Source organism: Melanotaenia boesemani, chromosome 7 (assembly GCF_017639745.1).
Source record: "Melanotaenia boesemani isolate fMelBoe1 chromosome 7, fMelBoe1.pri, whole genome shotgun sequence".
Classification (NCBI taxonomy): Eukaryota; Metazoa; Chordata; class Actinopteri; order Atheriniformes; family Melanotaeniidae; genus Melanotaenia; species Melanotaenia boesemani.
The window spans coordinates 2705926-2723661 of NC_055688.1; the positions used below are offsets into that span (position 1 = coordinate 2705926).

Sequence of the window (17736 nt, forward strand, 5' to 3'; positions counted from 1 at the left end):
ATAAAGATATGGTTTATTTATTTTCTTTAACTGCATGTTATTTTAATTGTTTATTTATTATTTTTACAGCATGTTTTACTGGATTGAGACCTTGGTTTTTATGGTTTTATTGTCACCCTCTGGAAGCCAATCAACCCTTTTAATTAGCCCAATGAGAGACAGGTGTGGGCAGCTCTCAGAGGATTTAGGCGGAGCCCACAGTGACAGAGGGGGAAGAGAGAGCGACTCTGACAGAGTATCTGGGCTGGATTGGAGGCGACCAGGCGGGACCACAGAGAAGCGGAGGCGGCCGAGAATGAGAGGTGCCGCGGGACCTCTAGAGCAGGGGTGGCCAATGTCGGTCCTCAAGAGCCACAATCCTGCAGGTTTTCCATGCATCCCTGCAGCAACACAGCTGACTCAAATTAAATGGATCCAACAACCTATAAGGATCTGCACAATGACTCATTAGTTTGAGTCAGGTGTGTCGGGGCAGGGATGCATGGAAAACCTGCAGGACTGTGGCTCTAGAGGACCGACGTTGGCCACCCCTGCTCTAGAGGAATGGCGGGCGAATGCGTGGAGGGGCACAACAGCTGACCCGGAATCCATGGCACAGCTACACAGCCCCTGGCCGCATCTCCCTGTCATGTGTCCTGGCTTGAAGTGAGGTACCGGCTGTAGGGCAGGCGGAAAGGGGTGGGGGTATCCCCCAAAGAAACAGAGGACTGCCGTGTGTGTCCCGTTTTCTTCTCAGGTCATTGGTGGGCTAGGCCCTACGAAGAAGAGGCGTGTGGACACAGAAGAAGTGTCGGCAAGATCCCACCCAGAACGCTGCCAGAAGCTACATGCCTGGACACTCTATGGAGTACTTGAAGACCCAAGACGTGAACATTTTGGAGTCTGGGAGATGGCACACCTTTTTTATTTTTTTATTTTTTTTATTTTTTTTTTTTAACTTGTCCTGTCCAGCATCATAGCAAGCAAAATGATCATCTGGTTGCTGTGTCGTGCTGAACAAATTTGCTCTGCCAAAGGGAGGCCTATGGGTAAGGCTCCTCTTGATAATCTGATTCATTTATTTATTTATTTACTCTGAATCACGGAATCTATGTAATCTTGCTGGACCTGACCGGAGGGGACAGAAAAAGATGGAAAATAGCAAAAAGAGCAAAAGGGAAAGAAGAAAGGAGACAAAAAGATCACAGACAGAAGGAAACGACCCTTCAATCCACACCATCACCAGACAACAAGCTGTTACACCTGTACATGGGCACACCAGAAACTTTCCTACAACTTTTACAAAAGCAGAAACACACACACAGAAAAAAAAAAAGAGGGCTGTCAGTCATTAAGAGTTTTTCAATAATAACCAAATCAAAAAGACATAACAGCGACCAGATACTAACTCACAGGAAAAATACAAAAAAAAAAAAAAATTTAATAATTATCGCTTAGTATTAAAAACCCACTAGACAACTCAGTGACTGTGTCAGCATGCAGAGCATGAGAAACAAGGAGTGATCAGTGATGAAGAGTGGTGAGTGAGATCATGCAAATGCGACCTCGCCTCCAAGGAGGCCAGAGGCAGACCAGGGCCTGGGCTGGGCCCCCAGCAGCACCAACCCAAGCCACCCTACCACAAAGACGACTCCAGCCCCACCCGAAGGGCGGCAGAGGAGAGCCCCAGCAAGAGCCCCCCCACGGTCCAGGGACACAGGCCCCAGTGGGCCAAGATCAGCAGCCGCCGGCCCCGCCAGGGACCGGCCACCCAGGGCAGCCCAAGCGAAGGGCCCAGGGCCCCAGGAGCCCAGAGGCGGCCGCCCCATCCCCCAAAGGCAGAGGGCCCGCAACATGCCAAGGAGGACCAGGCCCCCCCAGACAGCCACCCGGCGTAGGCCAGCACACACCCAGATGTTCCAGGCGCACACCCCAGGAACCAGGGTGTTATCGGCCCCCTCCCCCCACTCCCCACCTACTTCAATCTGCACCCCATAAAACCCCACACTCACACCCTCCCCCGCGCCGCACCCACAATCACTCACCACCACACAGTCACACCACACACAACCCACCCACCATGCCCCGTGGGGGACACCCCAGGTGGACCAGTGGACAGCTAGCCCCAAGCACCCCCCCCCTTGACCCAACACCCACAGAGCCAGCAGCCCACCAGCGCAGCCGGCCCCGGGGCAACCACTGCCCCCCGCCCGCCCCCAGCCACACACAGGGGGAGCAGGGGTGTGAGAGGTCCCCAATACCCTCTCCCTCCCCGCTCCTGACTGTTTATGTAGTGTGTGTTGTGTGCAATTAAAATTGAGGGGCAGTGACTGCAATGAGCAGGGAGCCGCCCGGCATGCACCGCATGCCATGCCCCCCAGGTGTTGTTTGTGTGTTGTGTTTCTTGTGTTTTGGTGTCTCGGTGCAATTAAAACTGAGAGGCGAGTAGCCACGGGGTGCATCCAAGGAGACCACTGAATGGTCTCCTCCGTTCCACCCCGCATGGCTCCACGTCTCCCAACTCCCTACGTGTGTGTGTGAGACAGAGAGAGCGGGAAGTAAGAGGGGTCCGGGGATGTACTGTACGTCCAGAGGGAAGCAAACTTCCCTCTGGATGATGAGCCTTTAGTGGCATTAGGCACCCCTGATCCCCAGGAGGCCCCCCAGGACAAGACAGGCCAGGAGAGGCCGCCCCCCACAACCGGGCCATTCAGGGACTGCAGCCAGTGAGCCGTCACCCACCCCAGAGAATACCCACCCTCCCACACCCCTAACGGGGAATGAGAGGATGGGGACAGCGGCAGACCCACGGCTCACCACCCCCAGGCCCGCCCAATCCCCCCCCCCCCCCCCCCCACAAGTGCACTTAACCCCGCCCCAACCACACACAGAAACACATGCACACACCTATTTCCTTGCACACTCCCACTCATCCTAACTCATATATGCCCTCTCAGCCCCACCCAAAAAATATAAACACTCACACAGCATCCAACCCTCCCACTCTCACTCCCCAGACACACCCCCACTCATCCTAACATATGCATACGCACTCACACAAACATACCCCCCATCCACACAAACATCCAAAGTATAGACACACACACACAACATACAAGCATCCCTGCACACCTTTTTTTATTAATAAACAGTTTTTATATCTTTTTACTTTTATTGTGGCTTTTTAACTCTGCTCCTCCCTGATCCAAAAAGAACCCACAGTGGCGGTGGCGACCTTTATCGGGGCCACGCTGCCACCTGTGACATTTTCATCATTGGAGATACTATATAATAGAACAGCTGATAGAACAGAAAGCTGGACTTCAGGACTTGATAAATGATTTTCCAGGGATAAAGCTCCACGTTGGGCTCTTGGTGAAAAAGGCTGAGCAAGAACAGTGATTGTGAATGAGATTTCAAGAGCTTGACTCAGCAATAGTGTACTTTACCACTCCTTGATATCTTATTACGCAAAGTTCTACCTTTTAAAATGTGATTATTTAATTTTAAAGACACTTCCAGCCGTTGTTTGGCTGTAAATCTCCACAGTGGTTTGCTTGTGACTGTATTACATTGAGGTCATATAACACAATAAACCATGTGAGGTCCTGCTAGTTTTTGTTTCTGTGCCTACCTCATTTATCTTACCATTTGCTTCTGATTTTATTTATTTTTATTTATTTATTTTTATTTATTAATTATTTTTTTCCTCTTGTTCAGTAATAATGCTCCATGATAACGCTCTTTTTTAAAATATTGTTTTTGGCAAGACCTTCTCTAACGCAGTAGCTGGCTGGCGGTAGACAGGGTTTATACTTCAGCTATGCAGGGGCGGGTCTAGAAAAGTTCTGATAGGGGGCCTGACACTAGCACTGACCAGGAAAAAAGTGAAGAAAAACTAGTAAAACAAGCAGCCAATGATGTATTTTATCAGCAGGTGTTTACTTTGGGTGATGCTGCTGTAGGACTTTTATCACTGCTGCACAAACACACACATTTCAATGATAAAAGGAAAAAGCTGTTTTTATCCAGATCATCAGTTTTATCAGATTTTCTTCATCAATGTCGGCTGTTTAACTTCAGTCGTCACATCTGCTGCTTTTAGGACAGAAATGATCACCATGGAGACGGTTGGTGAGATGATGATGTATGAATTCTGAATTATGATCTAGAACATGGTAAAGATGATGCAGAACAACATATAGAAATATATTACATGCTGCATTTACTGACTGTTGGACATCTGATGTTTACCAAAGACAAGCTCAGTTAGGTAAGTATGATGGTCAAATTGGCATTAAAATGGCCCATTTTATGTATGTCAATTTTTTGGGGGGGGGGGGCTACATGAGTATTTTGGTCCATCTCCAGGTGTCTTGCAGATGCATAGCCTGTCATAGCAAACAGCCAGAAACCAGAACCACCAGGAACTGCAGGGCAGTGTTGAGCACTATAATTGACATATGATCAGTGAAAAGAACAGACGAAGAAGCTGCAACATATTTAACACCCACATAGAAACAGACATAAAAGAGGCAGTGCAGTAGACAGTGGTGGTCTGAGTGTTCATCATCATGATTACCTCCACAGTAGCCACGTTTGCTACTGGTGGATCAAAAAGGTTATTTTTGTCTTTTTCACTTGGTATGATAGCATTTTCTTTCAAAGTTAAGGTGAATGGTAAATATTTTCCATCTGTTTTCACTTTTTTTCTACTTATATATTCTTAAAAGTATTCTCGGGCACTCTCCCTGTACGGTGTACAGGTGTAATTAAAGATTAAGGACAGTCTAGATTAAGGACCTAGATCCATCAGAATGCATTAGAAAGTAGCCTGTTACATAAAACAATAATCTAACAACAGCCCAAGTCAAATCTCAAAGTTGTTGTACCAATTCATGGTCTAAGTGGTTTATCACTAAAAAACAGAGATTTTTTGTTAATTCATGACATCACTGTTGCACCTGTCTCTACTTTACCAATACACTGAAGGATTAAAACTGGTATGAGCTCATTGTCAGTCCTGTTAAAAAACTGCATACACCGTGTCTTTCTGTTGTTAGGTGACAATGAACTAATACCACATTTACCTTAAGGGTACGGCACTCTATTTTCTGTGTTTTTCTCATGAAAGGGGCCCATACAACCACACTGTACAATTTCTTGGTCCTCTGCAATGATAGGTTCATAGGAGACTGATACAGTAATGGTTAGGCTTTAGCAACAGGCATCACAAACAGAAAACACCACTTCCTGCGACAAAAGCAAGCATGAGAAATTATCCCCCTATAGAAGTTCAGTTGTTTCACTTTATGTTCTCTCCATGTTGAAAAAATAAAACAAAAAGATATCTGTCCATTGTTGTTGTTGATGATGTTCGTATCCATTACACTACTTTGACGCCACAGTAGGTAGTATTTGGGCTAAATTCAACCTACCTAGTTACCATCCAACCTACTATGTAAATGCTTGCCTGACCAGGCCGAACCATTGCTAACTATAGCGATCCACCTGGAAACTGTGCTTAACTCACCCACAGAACGGTTTCAAAATGTAAATATTAGAAGAATGGCTTATAACTTCAGAACTTCCTACCAGAACTAAAAAAAACATTGCTGATGAGGGGTAGAACATTTTCAAGAACGGAGAAAAGAAAATAGTCTTTTTTCCTTTTGTTAAAGCATTTAGGATTATTGTGACCTGAATAACTGATAATCTACAAATGGAAGTTGCCATAAAAAGTAGGTTAATGACTTCTACAAATGGACTTTGAGATCACACATTGTTGATAACTATCATGACATTTCAGTGGATATAATTCACACGGCATATATCTAAACATGAAAAGAAAGCACCCCTTTGAGAAGCAGTATGCTTTGTAAAGGGTAAATAACTTTTCCTGTGAGTATGTACAAAGGGATAATTTCCTTCTATCTTTGGTTTGGCTTATAAAACGCTCCAAAATCCTTCCGACTGTATCTGGCAAAATCTTTCAAGATACTTGTTAAAGTAGATCCCCCAACACCATGCTATCAGTTTGTGGTTTTGTCCTATCTCGGTCTGCTGTTGCAGGGACTCACTGATGTTGACCAAAAGCACTTCACATACATTTTGAGATCCTTTTGACCCTTGTACCAATTTGATCTCACACAAAACATGTTAACTACTGTATAAGAACCAACTCATTACCTTGTGTTCAGTTTATTCCATAAATTAAACTTTACTTGATTTCATAAAAACCTAAACATGACCTGTAGGAGAGTTTGCCTGAACCAACAGAAGAGTTTTACCCATATGTGAAAAGGAGAAGCAGAGGTGGAAAGCCCCAGGTTGTTCAATCCTTGAGACCCTTATCAAGGCTTGCGTTGAAATCATGTGGTGAAACACTTTGGGAACATCCACACATCTAACTATATAACTAAAGTAATTATCAAATTTATATGCTTGGAGAATCTCTATGAGAAGGCATTTAACTCCAATCTCTATATCTGAGCCAGAATCAGTTATACTACTGAATAAGTTACTTAGTTTATGAACACTCCTGGAGTTTAGTGCTCCTTCCATTTTATTTAATGGCCTTTCAGTTTTCACCTTTCACTCAGAATTAAATCAGATATGTAAAGAAAATCAGACAGCAGATATAAAGCCAGATTTAGTCAGAGTGAGCAGAATTATTAAAAAGTCCAAAAACTGTCCGAATTGGATAGCAGAGCCGTCCTCCAACAGCTCTGCATCTTCCTTTTTGTCTCTTAAGTTCCTTCCACCGCCAAGCATGGCCATACAGCAGCACAGCATCATAAACAATGAAGGTTCTTAGCAGGATCAAAACAGAATTTAGCACCCACTCTTCTGTAGAAGAGGCAGCATTGTTTAGCAGCATGTCTTCTCAAATCCGCTGGTTATACCTGACTTTGACCATGTTTGCAAGCGACTTTACAGAAACACAAGTCCAGTTACAGGTTAGGGTTAGGTTTAGGTTAGGTTTTTGGATCAGTTTTTCAAAGTCTAGATCCTTATTTGGGCTTGCTGTGGTACCTTTATGAAGCCCTCCTGATCTCCCAGCTATTCACATGAAAGTGAAACACAAACTCGGTTTTTGTCCACACACACAAAACTGCACTGATAGAGCGACACAGTGACAACGTCCAAGAATAAGTTGGTATAATATGGGAAAAAAATAAATAAATAAAAGAAAGTAGAGGACTGGATTCGACCCCAGGTGGGAGATGAATCAAAGGCATTCTGCTGATTTTGCAAGTGTAAATGTATTTGCTGAACATGCATATTTATTACAACATCAATATAAAATGTTTTTGACAGACCATGGCTTTTTGGGGAGTTGTTTCCATACAGAATCTTGTTTCTCTTACAGGATCTGGCAACACTAATCTGCGGCAACAAACCTCCAATCTGACTGTGGCAGCAAGAAAAACTATCAACTGATGACAAAAACCCTTTCTGTAGAACCCTACTTTGCATATGCATCTCATATAGCAACCAAATCTCAGACAAAAAATGTGTAATAAATGTGTTTTTGTGTTGGGCCCACTCTGCAAAAGATTGTAATGTACAAGCACAGACACTAAAACTGTGTATGCATAGGTTTGGCCTCATATTTTGATAGGATACAGTTTACCACATCCACGGCACTCTTTTTCTTTTGCCGTTTTTATATTCTTATGTAATTTACTACTTCTGTGTAGTTTTACCACCCATAACCATGTTTTTATTAATAACAAATTATACAAAATTATGAGACACAACATGGTAGACAAGTGAAAAAAATTTTAAAGTTTATAATATTTTAGTTGGTGTGATCTGATTTTGTTCATACTGTTTTGAACAAAAAGTTTTACAAGCTGGTTTGAAAGCTGTATAGCTGGAATGACTTCTTGTACTCTGGAAATTTTCCACATCTATTACGGTGAGTAACCATGCCAAGGGAAGCGTTTACTAGTGGGATCAACAGACTGAGCTTTTCAAAACCCAACTCATAAACAACATAGCACACCAAATCCGAGTTGAAGAGGAAACAAAAAAGGATGCAGGGCAGAATCAAAGCTAAGAGAAATCAAAGGAAGTTTAAGTCATGTTCTTCTCTGTTGTTGGGAAATGTGAGGTCAGTAGCAGACAAAAATGGATGTTCTTGTTAACAACTGATGATGTTAATGAGAACGAGAAGGTCCAAATCAAGACACCAAACTTAGATAGGATTTTATGTCCATGTTATCTACCTGGACAGTTTATATGTGTTATTCTGATAGTGATTTATAGTTCACCTGTTACCACTACTGATGCAGCTTGTGATATTAGCTCGGTCGTTGTAAGGCAGCAAACATAAAATCCAAACTCGTTCAGGGTGATCTCTACAACTATTTAAGTCAAATGCTCCCCACACACCCTGCTACACTATAGACCTTTAAACATTTTACAAGATACACCCAGAAAAAATAAGATTTTGGATTTATTCTCTGCAAATGTAAGAGCTGGAAACAGCTCCTCTGCCCTGCCTCCTTTAGGTAAATCAGTTCTTGAGGATAGAGTAAAGAAAAAGACTGAAAAGGAATTTCTAGCAAAGCAATATGAAGGATGAATGAAAGATACATCCAAGGATGCTCTGGGACACATGTGTTATGTGCCTGAGATCATTGGGCGTTTCGAGTCTTTCAACTTCAGATATGCTCCCTCATGTGAACCAGCCAGGATTGATCAGGGCCTGGCACAATTCCACTGATCATTCCGTCTAATCAAACACCATCTGGATACTCTTTCCACAGCCTCCATGGTGGTCTTTATGGCTTTCCTCTTTACAGAGATAAAGCTGGAGAGCCAGCCACAGCACAGAGATGGAGGATAGCTGGGCTAGGAAGGACGTCATTCACGGCTTGGATTGCATCAAGAACCTGATGCACTGGGGTTCTGCCCATCAGATCTCAGCCCAGGAGACCTTCCTGGCCATGGCCCCCTCCCAACTTGTCCAAGCTCCCTGCTGCTGGATGCCTGCCATCCTGCTGGTTCACACCTCTTCGACTCCTGCCCACACTGTTTTTAGGACTAGCTGATGTTTGTCCTTACCATGTGACTTCTCATATGTACAGTAAAGCACAGAACCCTGCCTGGTAGCCACTGTTCCCACCTGTCTCTCAGCTGGGCTTTCTTGGGCTTTTCACTTCCTGTCTGCACGGTGATGTCCGCTGATGCTACTTTAGAGTCCTTAGAGTCCCAATAGATCTATACCTTTCTTGTCAGAGACTCTGAACTCCCAGGCAAGACTGCTGAATGGGAGCTGAAGCTTGGCGGTCTTTCCATACAGAGCTTAGACTGCAGAGGGTATGAGGCACGCCAAGCCACCTGCGGAGGTAGCTGCTAATCTATCTCTCCATGGGTTCTACTGTTGACAGGGCCACCTCATACACCAACAAATGCCAAAGTACCTAGTGTAGGTTGCCATCTTGATAAATTCACACCTTGAATTTCCCAGGTAACTCAGATCTGTCTGCCTCTGACAGCCATGTTTTAACATTTTTAGTCGTGGACTGGATTGCTGCTTAATCCCTGAGACTACAGCTGAAGGCCTTATCCAGGCTCTTGACTGATTCCCCTGTAATAGATGGGATTGTCATGCTATTCAACAGGCAGCAAAACTTGTTCACAAATTTTGTTGTCTTCATTATCATGCCTCTAAATTTTTGCTGGTTTGAAGCTCATTCTTGCAATAGATATGAGGTTTTCCCTGCCCTAGGGTATCCATCTCCCATCAGGCACTGATGTTGTGGTAACAAAAAGATCATTTATAAAGGCTCTGATGGAGGGCTGCTTAATGCCAGACTTGGAGAGAGGACCTCTGCATTCCGTCCCCACTGCCTTGACTATGATGTTCATGGCTAGGGGAAAGAGGCTGACTTAGATGGTACACATCATTATAATCCCTTTTTCAAGCCAGTGCCAGTCAGGTATTACATTCCCACATGTGACACCGATGCTCTCATGGTAATCCTGGATAAGGTTCTTGATCACAACAAGGTCTCCATTCCCCTCCCATGCCTCCCTGATCATCGGGGTAATTACTCCGGTAAGTTCTTGGCATCCTGGTACACCTGCAATACTGTTTTCTGGACCAAGGTGTTCTTGGAAGAACTCTGCCTGCCTCCACTAATTTACTGTGGTTCCTCTGTGCCAAATCACACATAGGATCTTCCACAGTTTTCTTAAAAACTCTGGGCAGTGCTTGTACACCTCATATGGTACTCTTCTTGGTCCTGGGGATGATTTTGTTCTGGCAGTTGCAACCTCCTCTTGAACTTCTGTCCAAGTAAGCTCATTGGTATTGAAGTCAGCAGTAGGATAGGTTGTGTCCAATAAGGCACTGATGGGTCCTAGGTCTAGTTCTCTCTCCGGGTTGATCAGATTGTTGCACAGGAAGCGGTCTACTTCTTCCATGGAGCAGTCTTAATGGTCACTGTGTGTATGCCCCAATAGCATCATAGCTGATCCCTTTGGATTCACTATGAAGGCTGTTCGCTTCCTGGCTCTCTCACTTGAAGAGCACTTGGAGATTCTGGGCTCAGTGGAGTGTCTCCCGGCCAGACTCCTCCGTCATCTACAGACTTACTGACTGGACTAACTTATAAACTTCATCTTTCACATCAGAACACACTGAGACCTCCTTTGCCTCCATCTCTAGCATTTCTGTCTCTGGCAGTCAGGAGAAGAGCAATTGGAGAGACTTGAACTGGAACAAGGCTATACAGGCTAAACTCTGTTTCCTTTACCCACACAGCTCCTTGGTACACTCTTCAGCTTCATGAAATGAAATCCTGAAAGCTCCACTTTGAAAGACTTTTCAATAAATCAGAATCACAGTTCATCTTCAATTCTACAAGGACTTCCGCCATGAATATAAAGCTGCGGTCACTGCCACATTCCCACTACTACACTCAGCTCACCCACTCAATAGTGATGGCAAGATCAAAACTGTGTTCTGCACTGAAACTGCCATGGAACGTTGATGCGAAACAATATTCCATGATCTGAATCAAGACGCGAATGTCTTGTGACTGTTCCATATTGCGTTCCATTTTGTCACCAATCGTTCTGAAACTTCATGGTTGTTTCACGTGCTCTAGACTTAAAATTCAGTGAACCTGAATGCGAAACAATCTTTTTGCCTCGTGCTCAAAATCGAACAATGAAAAATGTTTACTACATTTTTTACAAAGTAAAAATTCTTTAATTTATTAATTAATAATTGCTTGTGCCTTTGCTGGATTGGCAGATGATTAATCACCTGATGTGCGTGAAACATTTTAAAGCTCTCCTAACGGCCATTTATTTGTCTTGCCTCATTTATGTGAGTGTATTGTACCGAGTGTTTTTAGAAAGTTTGAATTGCCTGGAAATGTAAGGAAGCAGAAAGCGTTCCAGGTCAGCTGTCTGGGATCATTTGAGCTTGTTGACACTTTTTTCTTTATAAACTTTTGCGCAAACGTTGATCTAGTCACTCTGCGCCTGCTACAAGTGTCAAGATTAAACAAGAGGATGTCTTCGCTAAATTATTGGTGCTGTTCAGATGTTGGACAGGCAGGTTTATTTTTTAGGAGCCATGAATGTGGTGAAGGAAAATTATTAACAGGTTCTGAAATCCAAATCAGAGCAGGAGCCTTCTCTAAGCAGGTGGTTGACAGGTGATTGTATTTCAGAATCAGAAATACTTTATTAATCCCTTTGGATTTCCTCAGGGAAATTTGTGTGTTACTGTATATACAGGGACAGGTATAGAAATATTTGATGATAAGGCCAGGCAAAAGGAACTAACCAGGAAATGGATGGCGCAATGAGAATTTTTAAGGCCTAGATTTTATTAAATAATTATCTGCTTATTAAAACTTAAGGGGTCATCAAATGTGAAATTTGGAGAAACAGTCTATATTTGTCAGTGTAATAAAAAGTAATAAACCATATCCCTACACTGTTGAAAAGCCTGTTACACCCCTGTGTACAGAAGCACCTCATACAAATACTGACTGGTTAAAATAACACATCCTTACATACAAATATTACTGTAAACCAGCACAAGAAGTTACAGACGAAACGACCCAAGACACATGAAAACATTTCAGTTCATTGATATCAATATTTTGAAATCACTTTTTATGGCCACCAGATGTGGTAATGTGTTCCAAGAGTTCCACAAGATCGATTTGTTTTCTGGAACAATTGTTCCAAACGATTTGCTCTCCTAAACGTTCCATTTCTGCCATCACTACTTCTCAACAATAAACAAGCTACTCAAACCCAGCAGCAGACTCGTTTAACGTACAAATGTATTGCTTTTCACTCTTTTTTCCAGGACAGAATCATCATTATCTCTACGCCAATGACTTGTCAAACTTTTGGCCCTTTTCCAACTTACCAATTGTGTTAGAGAAGATGCTAGAACCTGCTGCCATCACTCACCTTAATAACAACGATCTGTTTGAAATCTTCCCATCTGGATTTTGCCTCCATCACAGCACAGAAACACCCTTGCTTAAAGTCACATCTTTCTCTCTGAGATCAGTATTAACAACTCCTCCTCCTCCGTTGGACTATCTGTTCCAAGGTGTGCCCCAAGGCTCTATGCTTGGTTCTCCCCTCTTCATCCTATATACCCCTATCATGCACAGCCATGGACTCAAGTTTTACTGTTACAATAACAACATCCAGTTCAGTGGCGGCTGGTGACAAAAATTCTTGGTGGGGCTGACAAAACATTTGTCTGCCTAATCCAGTATAAGAATTAAAATCAAAAGTCAGACGATGACTACAATTTAACAATTTAATTTCCTTCTCAAAATAACCAGTTTCATTGATAAAGTGAACAATATTCAACTCCAATAATTCTTAAAAAAAAAAGAAGGTATCAAATACAATAATCAACAACAATTACAGGGTGTGATCAGATGAATAGAAAAAAATGAACAGAGTGTATGAGTGAGTGAGTGAGTGACTGACTGAAAGAGGAGTGTGTTTGTGTTTATAAACTGAGTGAAATATGCTGATTGAAGGGGTTAGCATGCCAGTTCTTATTTGTACAGGAACTTTGCTCTTCTGTCTTTCTGGGTTGCAAATTTTTCAATGACTCTGGTGTTGAAATCAGGGATGTCCCGGGTTAGTTTTTTCTCTATGGAGAGCATTGCCAGAGCGTTGAGGCGATCTTGTCCCATAGCATTCCTGAGAAAAGTTTTTATCCTCTTCAGAGTGGAGAAGCATCTCTCTGACTCTGATGTCGTCATCGGTGTAGTGATGAGGATGCTGAGAAGACTTACAGTTTCTGTAAATGTGTCCTGAAGATTATTCTCCATCAGAACTTGATAGAGAGCCAGTGCACCACTGCAACTCCGGAACTCCTCATTGCCGTAGATCATGGAAAGCTCGGTTTTCAGTCTGGCCTTGTCCAGAGAGGGACAGGCTTCCACTGTGGTATCCAGTGCTGAATCTGGGAACGTCTGGCTGTGTTGTGGGAACAAGTCTCCTTGGAGCAGAGTGGCGCTGACCAGGTGCTTGGTGAAGGAGAACCTCTTCTTGGCATGACACATAATGGTGTCACAAACCTATGATATGATCAATTACAAATAGGTCAAAATTAGGTTTGGACATTATAATTTAAACAGTCTTTAATTCTCATTTCCTGAACAGCTATAAATTTTGTATATTAATACAAATCTACTTCATTTATATAGTTCTTTACAATAATCCACTTGTGAACTTAAGTGCTTGACAAAAGATAAAACAGCAATTTAAAAAGCATTATATGAGTAAAAGTAAAATAAATAATAAATACATGAAGGATTAAAAGATAAAGGAGAGATCAGAATAGAAGGGTCATCATCACACTACTGATTGTTAAGTCATTCTAAATAAATTAGTTTTAAGTCTAGATCTGATGTGGCCAGGGATGTGATGATGAGACATGTCAGAGGGGAGTTTATTCTAGAGCCTTAAAAGGCTCTGTCACCCAGTGTTCACATCTGGACCAGGACACTACCACCATCATTTGGTTTGGTAACAAAGCCCTTCCACGCTCAGCATCTCAGATAAATAAGAAGCTGCGAGGCCATTAAGAGCTTTACAAACCAAAATGGACTGGAAGCCAGTGGAGGGAATAAAGGATTGGAGTGATGTGCTCTCTTCTCTTACTGCTAATTACTGTGTGATGAACCAATATGGTTCACTCAATATATTTACACCATAACAGAGAAAGTATATTTTAGTCACATGCACCATTTCAAATGGCCAGTGTATTGATATATTATTATTCCTTCTATCAACTAGACGGCAGCTGCAAGCACTTACCTCAGTTGCCAAATGGTGCTGCCGGTCTTGTCCCAATGTTCTCCGTTTTTTCGTGGGCGGCTCGTGTTCAGGTCTCCTGTCCTCCTGGCCCTCAGCTAGAGAGGGAACAGCTTCCCTGATGATACAGAATGAAACAATACTTAAGTTTCAAAAGTCATTTCAGAAACTTTAGTTAAGATAGGATATATACGCCCAATGTTGTATTAAATTAGAAGTCACTGTATTGGAGCATTTTAAACTAATACCTTTACAGATATTTTTATTTTTTAATAAGATGTGAGATTAACATTAAGAACTACAGGGTATATTTAATAGAATTAATATTTGGATAACAATATGAAAAGATACGTTGCTTACCTGATGGCTTGCATGCTCTCAATGAATCTCTGGATGATTTCTGATATGTAGACAGAATCAATGTTTCTTTTCTGCAGCTGGTTGTACAGCATGTCCACGTGTGGCATTATTTGGTGGAAGAGGGCCAGGAAAAAACAAAAAGCATCATCCTCCAGCATTCTCACGTAGCCCCCAGCCTCTCTCTTTGTCGGGCCGTCAAATTCAGCGCTATTCCGAATGGTCTCACAACACGTGAGCAGATCAGCCTTGTGTTCATACACTGTGTTGACAGCGCGACTGCGGAAGTTCCAGCGTGTTGTCGATGCACTTGGAAGGCGATGCGCCACGACCTCATCAAGCACTGCAGTTCTCTTGCTTGACTTGGAAAAAAAGGTAGAAAATCCCCCGATATCAGAAAAAAAGTGACTGATCTGTGGGATGTGGGATGTTGCTTGTCGCATTACTAGGTTTAACTGGTGGGCGTAGCAGTGAACGTAGTAAGCGTTTTCATAGATGTCCTGGACCTTTCGCTGAACACCGCCGGTGGCACCCCTCATCACTGATGCCCCATCATAAGCCTGGGCGATCAGCTTCTTTTCTTGTCCCTCGGGAAGGATGGTGCGCAGCCTTTCCAATAACTCACCGGCAATTGTGTCCGCGCTGGCATTTTTGAGCTTAATAAACTCAAAAAAACGTTCCTGGACATTGTGTGTTTTGTCAACGTATCTTAGCACCAGGACTGACTGACAGTGTGTGGAAATGTCAGTCGTTTCATCAGCTTGAATGGCTAGAAAGTCAGCTGCTTTCACTTCATCAAAGATTTTCTCTCTCAGAACTGCCAGCATACAGTCCAGTAACTCGTTCTGCACCGTCTTTGAGGTGCCTCTAAACACGGTTGCATTTTCAAGGTGATCGTTCAAGTCCCAGTCAATGGATGCCATTAAGTCGACCAAACCCCTGAAAATTCCCGGGTTTTCTGAAGAATCCCTTTCATCGTGTCCCCGCAATGCCAGTTCAAAAGCACCACAAAACTTAATGCAGTCAATGAGCTTAGATAAAATATGCCGATTCTTATCAACCTCTTCATTGTGTCTTCTTACCGCGACGCGGTGCCCGTCATCCAGCTGTGCTGCTATGCTAATCTTTCCTAGCACTGCTAGCTTGACGCAGTTTTCCATATGAAGACTTGAACGTTCATGCTTCTTGATCCGTTCAGAGAGGTGCTTCAAGTCAGTTTGTCCTGACTGTGTCCATGTCAAATCACATTTGTCACTTTTAAACAGAAGGCAGGGAAAACAGAAAAGTGCATTGGCTACTCCGCAGCCTGTCAGCCATGACTTGCGCTCGAACCAACTCCTACAAAAACTCCGCTTGTAGACTTTACTTTTCTCCTTCGTCTGTTGACTGATCACAAGGTCGGGCTTGTCGGGTCCTAACTCCTTAACTTGGACTTTCTCTTCCATTGTCCTTCTTGCAAATGGATACATCTGTAAGGATCTCACCGAATTAGGGGGCAGCAGCATCTCGCTCGTTAAGTTCGCCATCATACCTCTGAATGAAACCACACTATTCTTTTTTTTTTATAGCTAAAATCTCGCGGCACTTGCTGATGAAGGGGCAATATTTTCAGCGCCCCAAGCGCATAAAATTCTGCGACACTGATTGGCTATATTTTTTATTAATTTGCCCTAGCAACGGTACGTGACTGGCTATTTAGCTGCACTGCTCGGGCGCTCGGACTTAGCGCCCCAAGACAGAAAGGGTTCAAATCTGTGGATTTAATGACTCAGTATATGGGAAAGTATTTTAAATTATTTGAATTGCATATAGAAAAAAAACCACAATGTAAAACTTACATTTTTTAACAAAATTAAAATAATAAAAAAAATAATAATCTAGAATATATATTGGCCATCCCCCTTTCCCCCCCTTCTTATCAGGGGGGCGGTGCCCTAGCGCCCCCTATAGGCCAGCCGCTACTGATCCAGTTCTATATCTACACCAAATGCATCACTGGTGCAGCCCACTTTACTGTCACCAATTGCATCACAAAAATAAAACCATGGATAAGAGCCAGCTGTTTACATCTCACCTACAATAAATATAACATGTTAATAATTGACCCAAAATCCCTCACACGATTTCCTCATGATTTCTGCCTCACCCTCGACCAGTCTACACTGACCTTCTCCTCACATGGCCGCAACCTTGGAGTCATCTTCGACAGCCACCTTTGATTTAAAAAGCCACATGCGGAAGGTCTACTTCTCCAGAACTTTATGGTCTTCCTCCGCTGCCAAAAGGCTGATCAGTGCTTTTTAAATGCCCCAGTCTGGATTACCACAACAGCCTCCTCCGTGGTTTATCAAACTATCAGTAAACTTCAGTATGTCCAGATTTCAGTCATATGCCTTCTTACTTAATCCCACATCCAACACTACTGTCCTTAGAACCTCCATGGGCTTCTCACCTCTCAGTGCATTCAGTTTAAAGTCCTCCATAACTAGGCCCCCTACTACCTTATAGAACTCCTTCATCCTTACATTCCATCCCAAAGCCTCCAGTCCTTAGAACCTAACTTCACTATTTTTTAATGTCTAATACTTTACAATTATTTGGATGCTGTTCTTTACTCTTAACTAATTTTAACTTTCAATCCCCAGTCCTTATTCTGCTGGACCTGTCCGCTCCCTTTGACACGGTCAACCATCCTATATTGTTCTCCACACTCTCGGAGCTTGGCATCTCAGGATCTGGATCTGTCCTACCTCACAGGAAGATCCTTCAAAGCATCTAGGCGAGGGGAAATGTCCAGATCACATAGGCTGCCAACAGGGGTGCCTCAGGTCTCAGTGCTTGGCCCTCTTCTCTTTTCACTATACACCTCCTTACTTGGTGCAGTCATTAACTCTCATGGTTTCTCCTACCACAACCATCTCAATGCGAATATCAGCATGTCTTGCTGATATCTCTGCATGGATGAAGGATCGTCACCTTCAGCTAAATCTGTCCAAGACCGAGCTTATTGTCTTTCCAGCCAATCCTTCCTTACTGCCACACATAAGCGTGCAGCTTGACTCCATCGCG

At 43.2% G+C, this 17736-nt stretch overlaps 1 protein-coding gene across 2 annotated transcripts; it reads right to left on the bottom strand.

The window, feature by feature from the left end:
* Positions 1-12782: 12782 nt before the first annotated feature.
* On the bottom strand, positions 12783-16611 carry LOC121643403. 2 transcript variants are annotated; one of them, XM_041990807.1, is made up of 4 exons: positions 15420-16611; positions 14671-14955; positions 14314-14428; positions 12783-13571 (listed from the first exon to the last, which is right to left on the bottom strand). In XM_041990807.1, the coding sequence occupies exons 1-4, from the start codon at positions 15422-15424 to the stop codon at positions 13044-13046; spliced, it is 933 nt and encodes a 310-aa protein (XP_041846741.1). In that variant the 5' UTR covers positions 15425-16611; the 3' UTR covers positions 12783-13043. The 2 variants fall into 2 exon arrangements, with proteins under 2 accessions (XP_041846741.1, XP_041846740.1); XM_041990806.1 differs by having other exon boundaries at positions 14671-14958; positions 15423-16610.
* Positions 16612-17736: the final 1125 nt, after the last annotated feature.

Coding starts and splice junctions, on each gene's coding strand:
- LOC121643403 (XM_041990807.1), bottom strand. Junction 14,429..14,670: donor GAGAGCATGCAAGCCATCAG/GTAAGCAACGTA, acceptor CTGTATCATCAG/GGAAGCTGTTCCCTCTCTAG. Junction 13,572..14,313: donor AGCACCATTTGGCAACTGAG/GTAAGTGCTTGC, acceptor ATCATATCATAG/GTTTGTGACACCATTATGTG.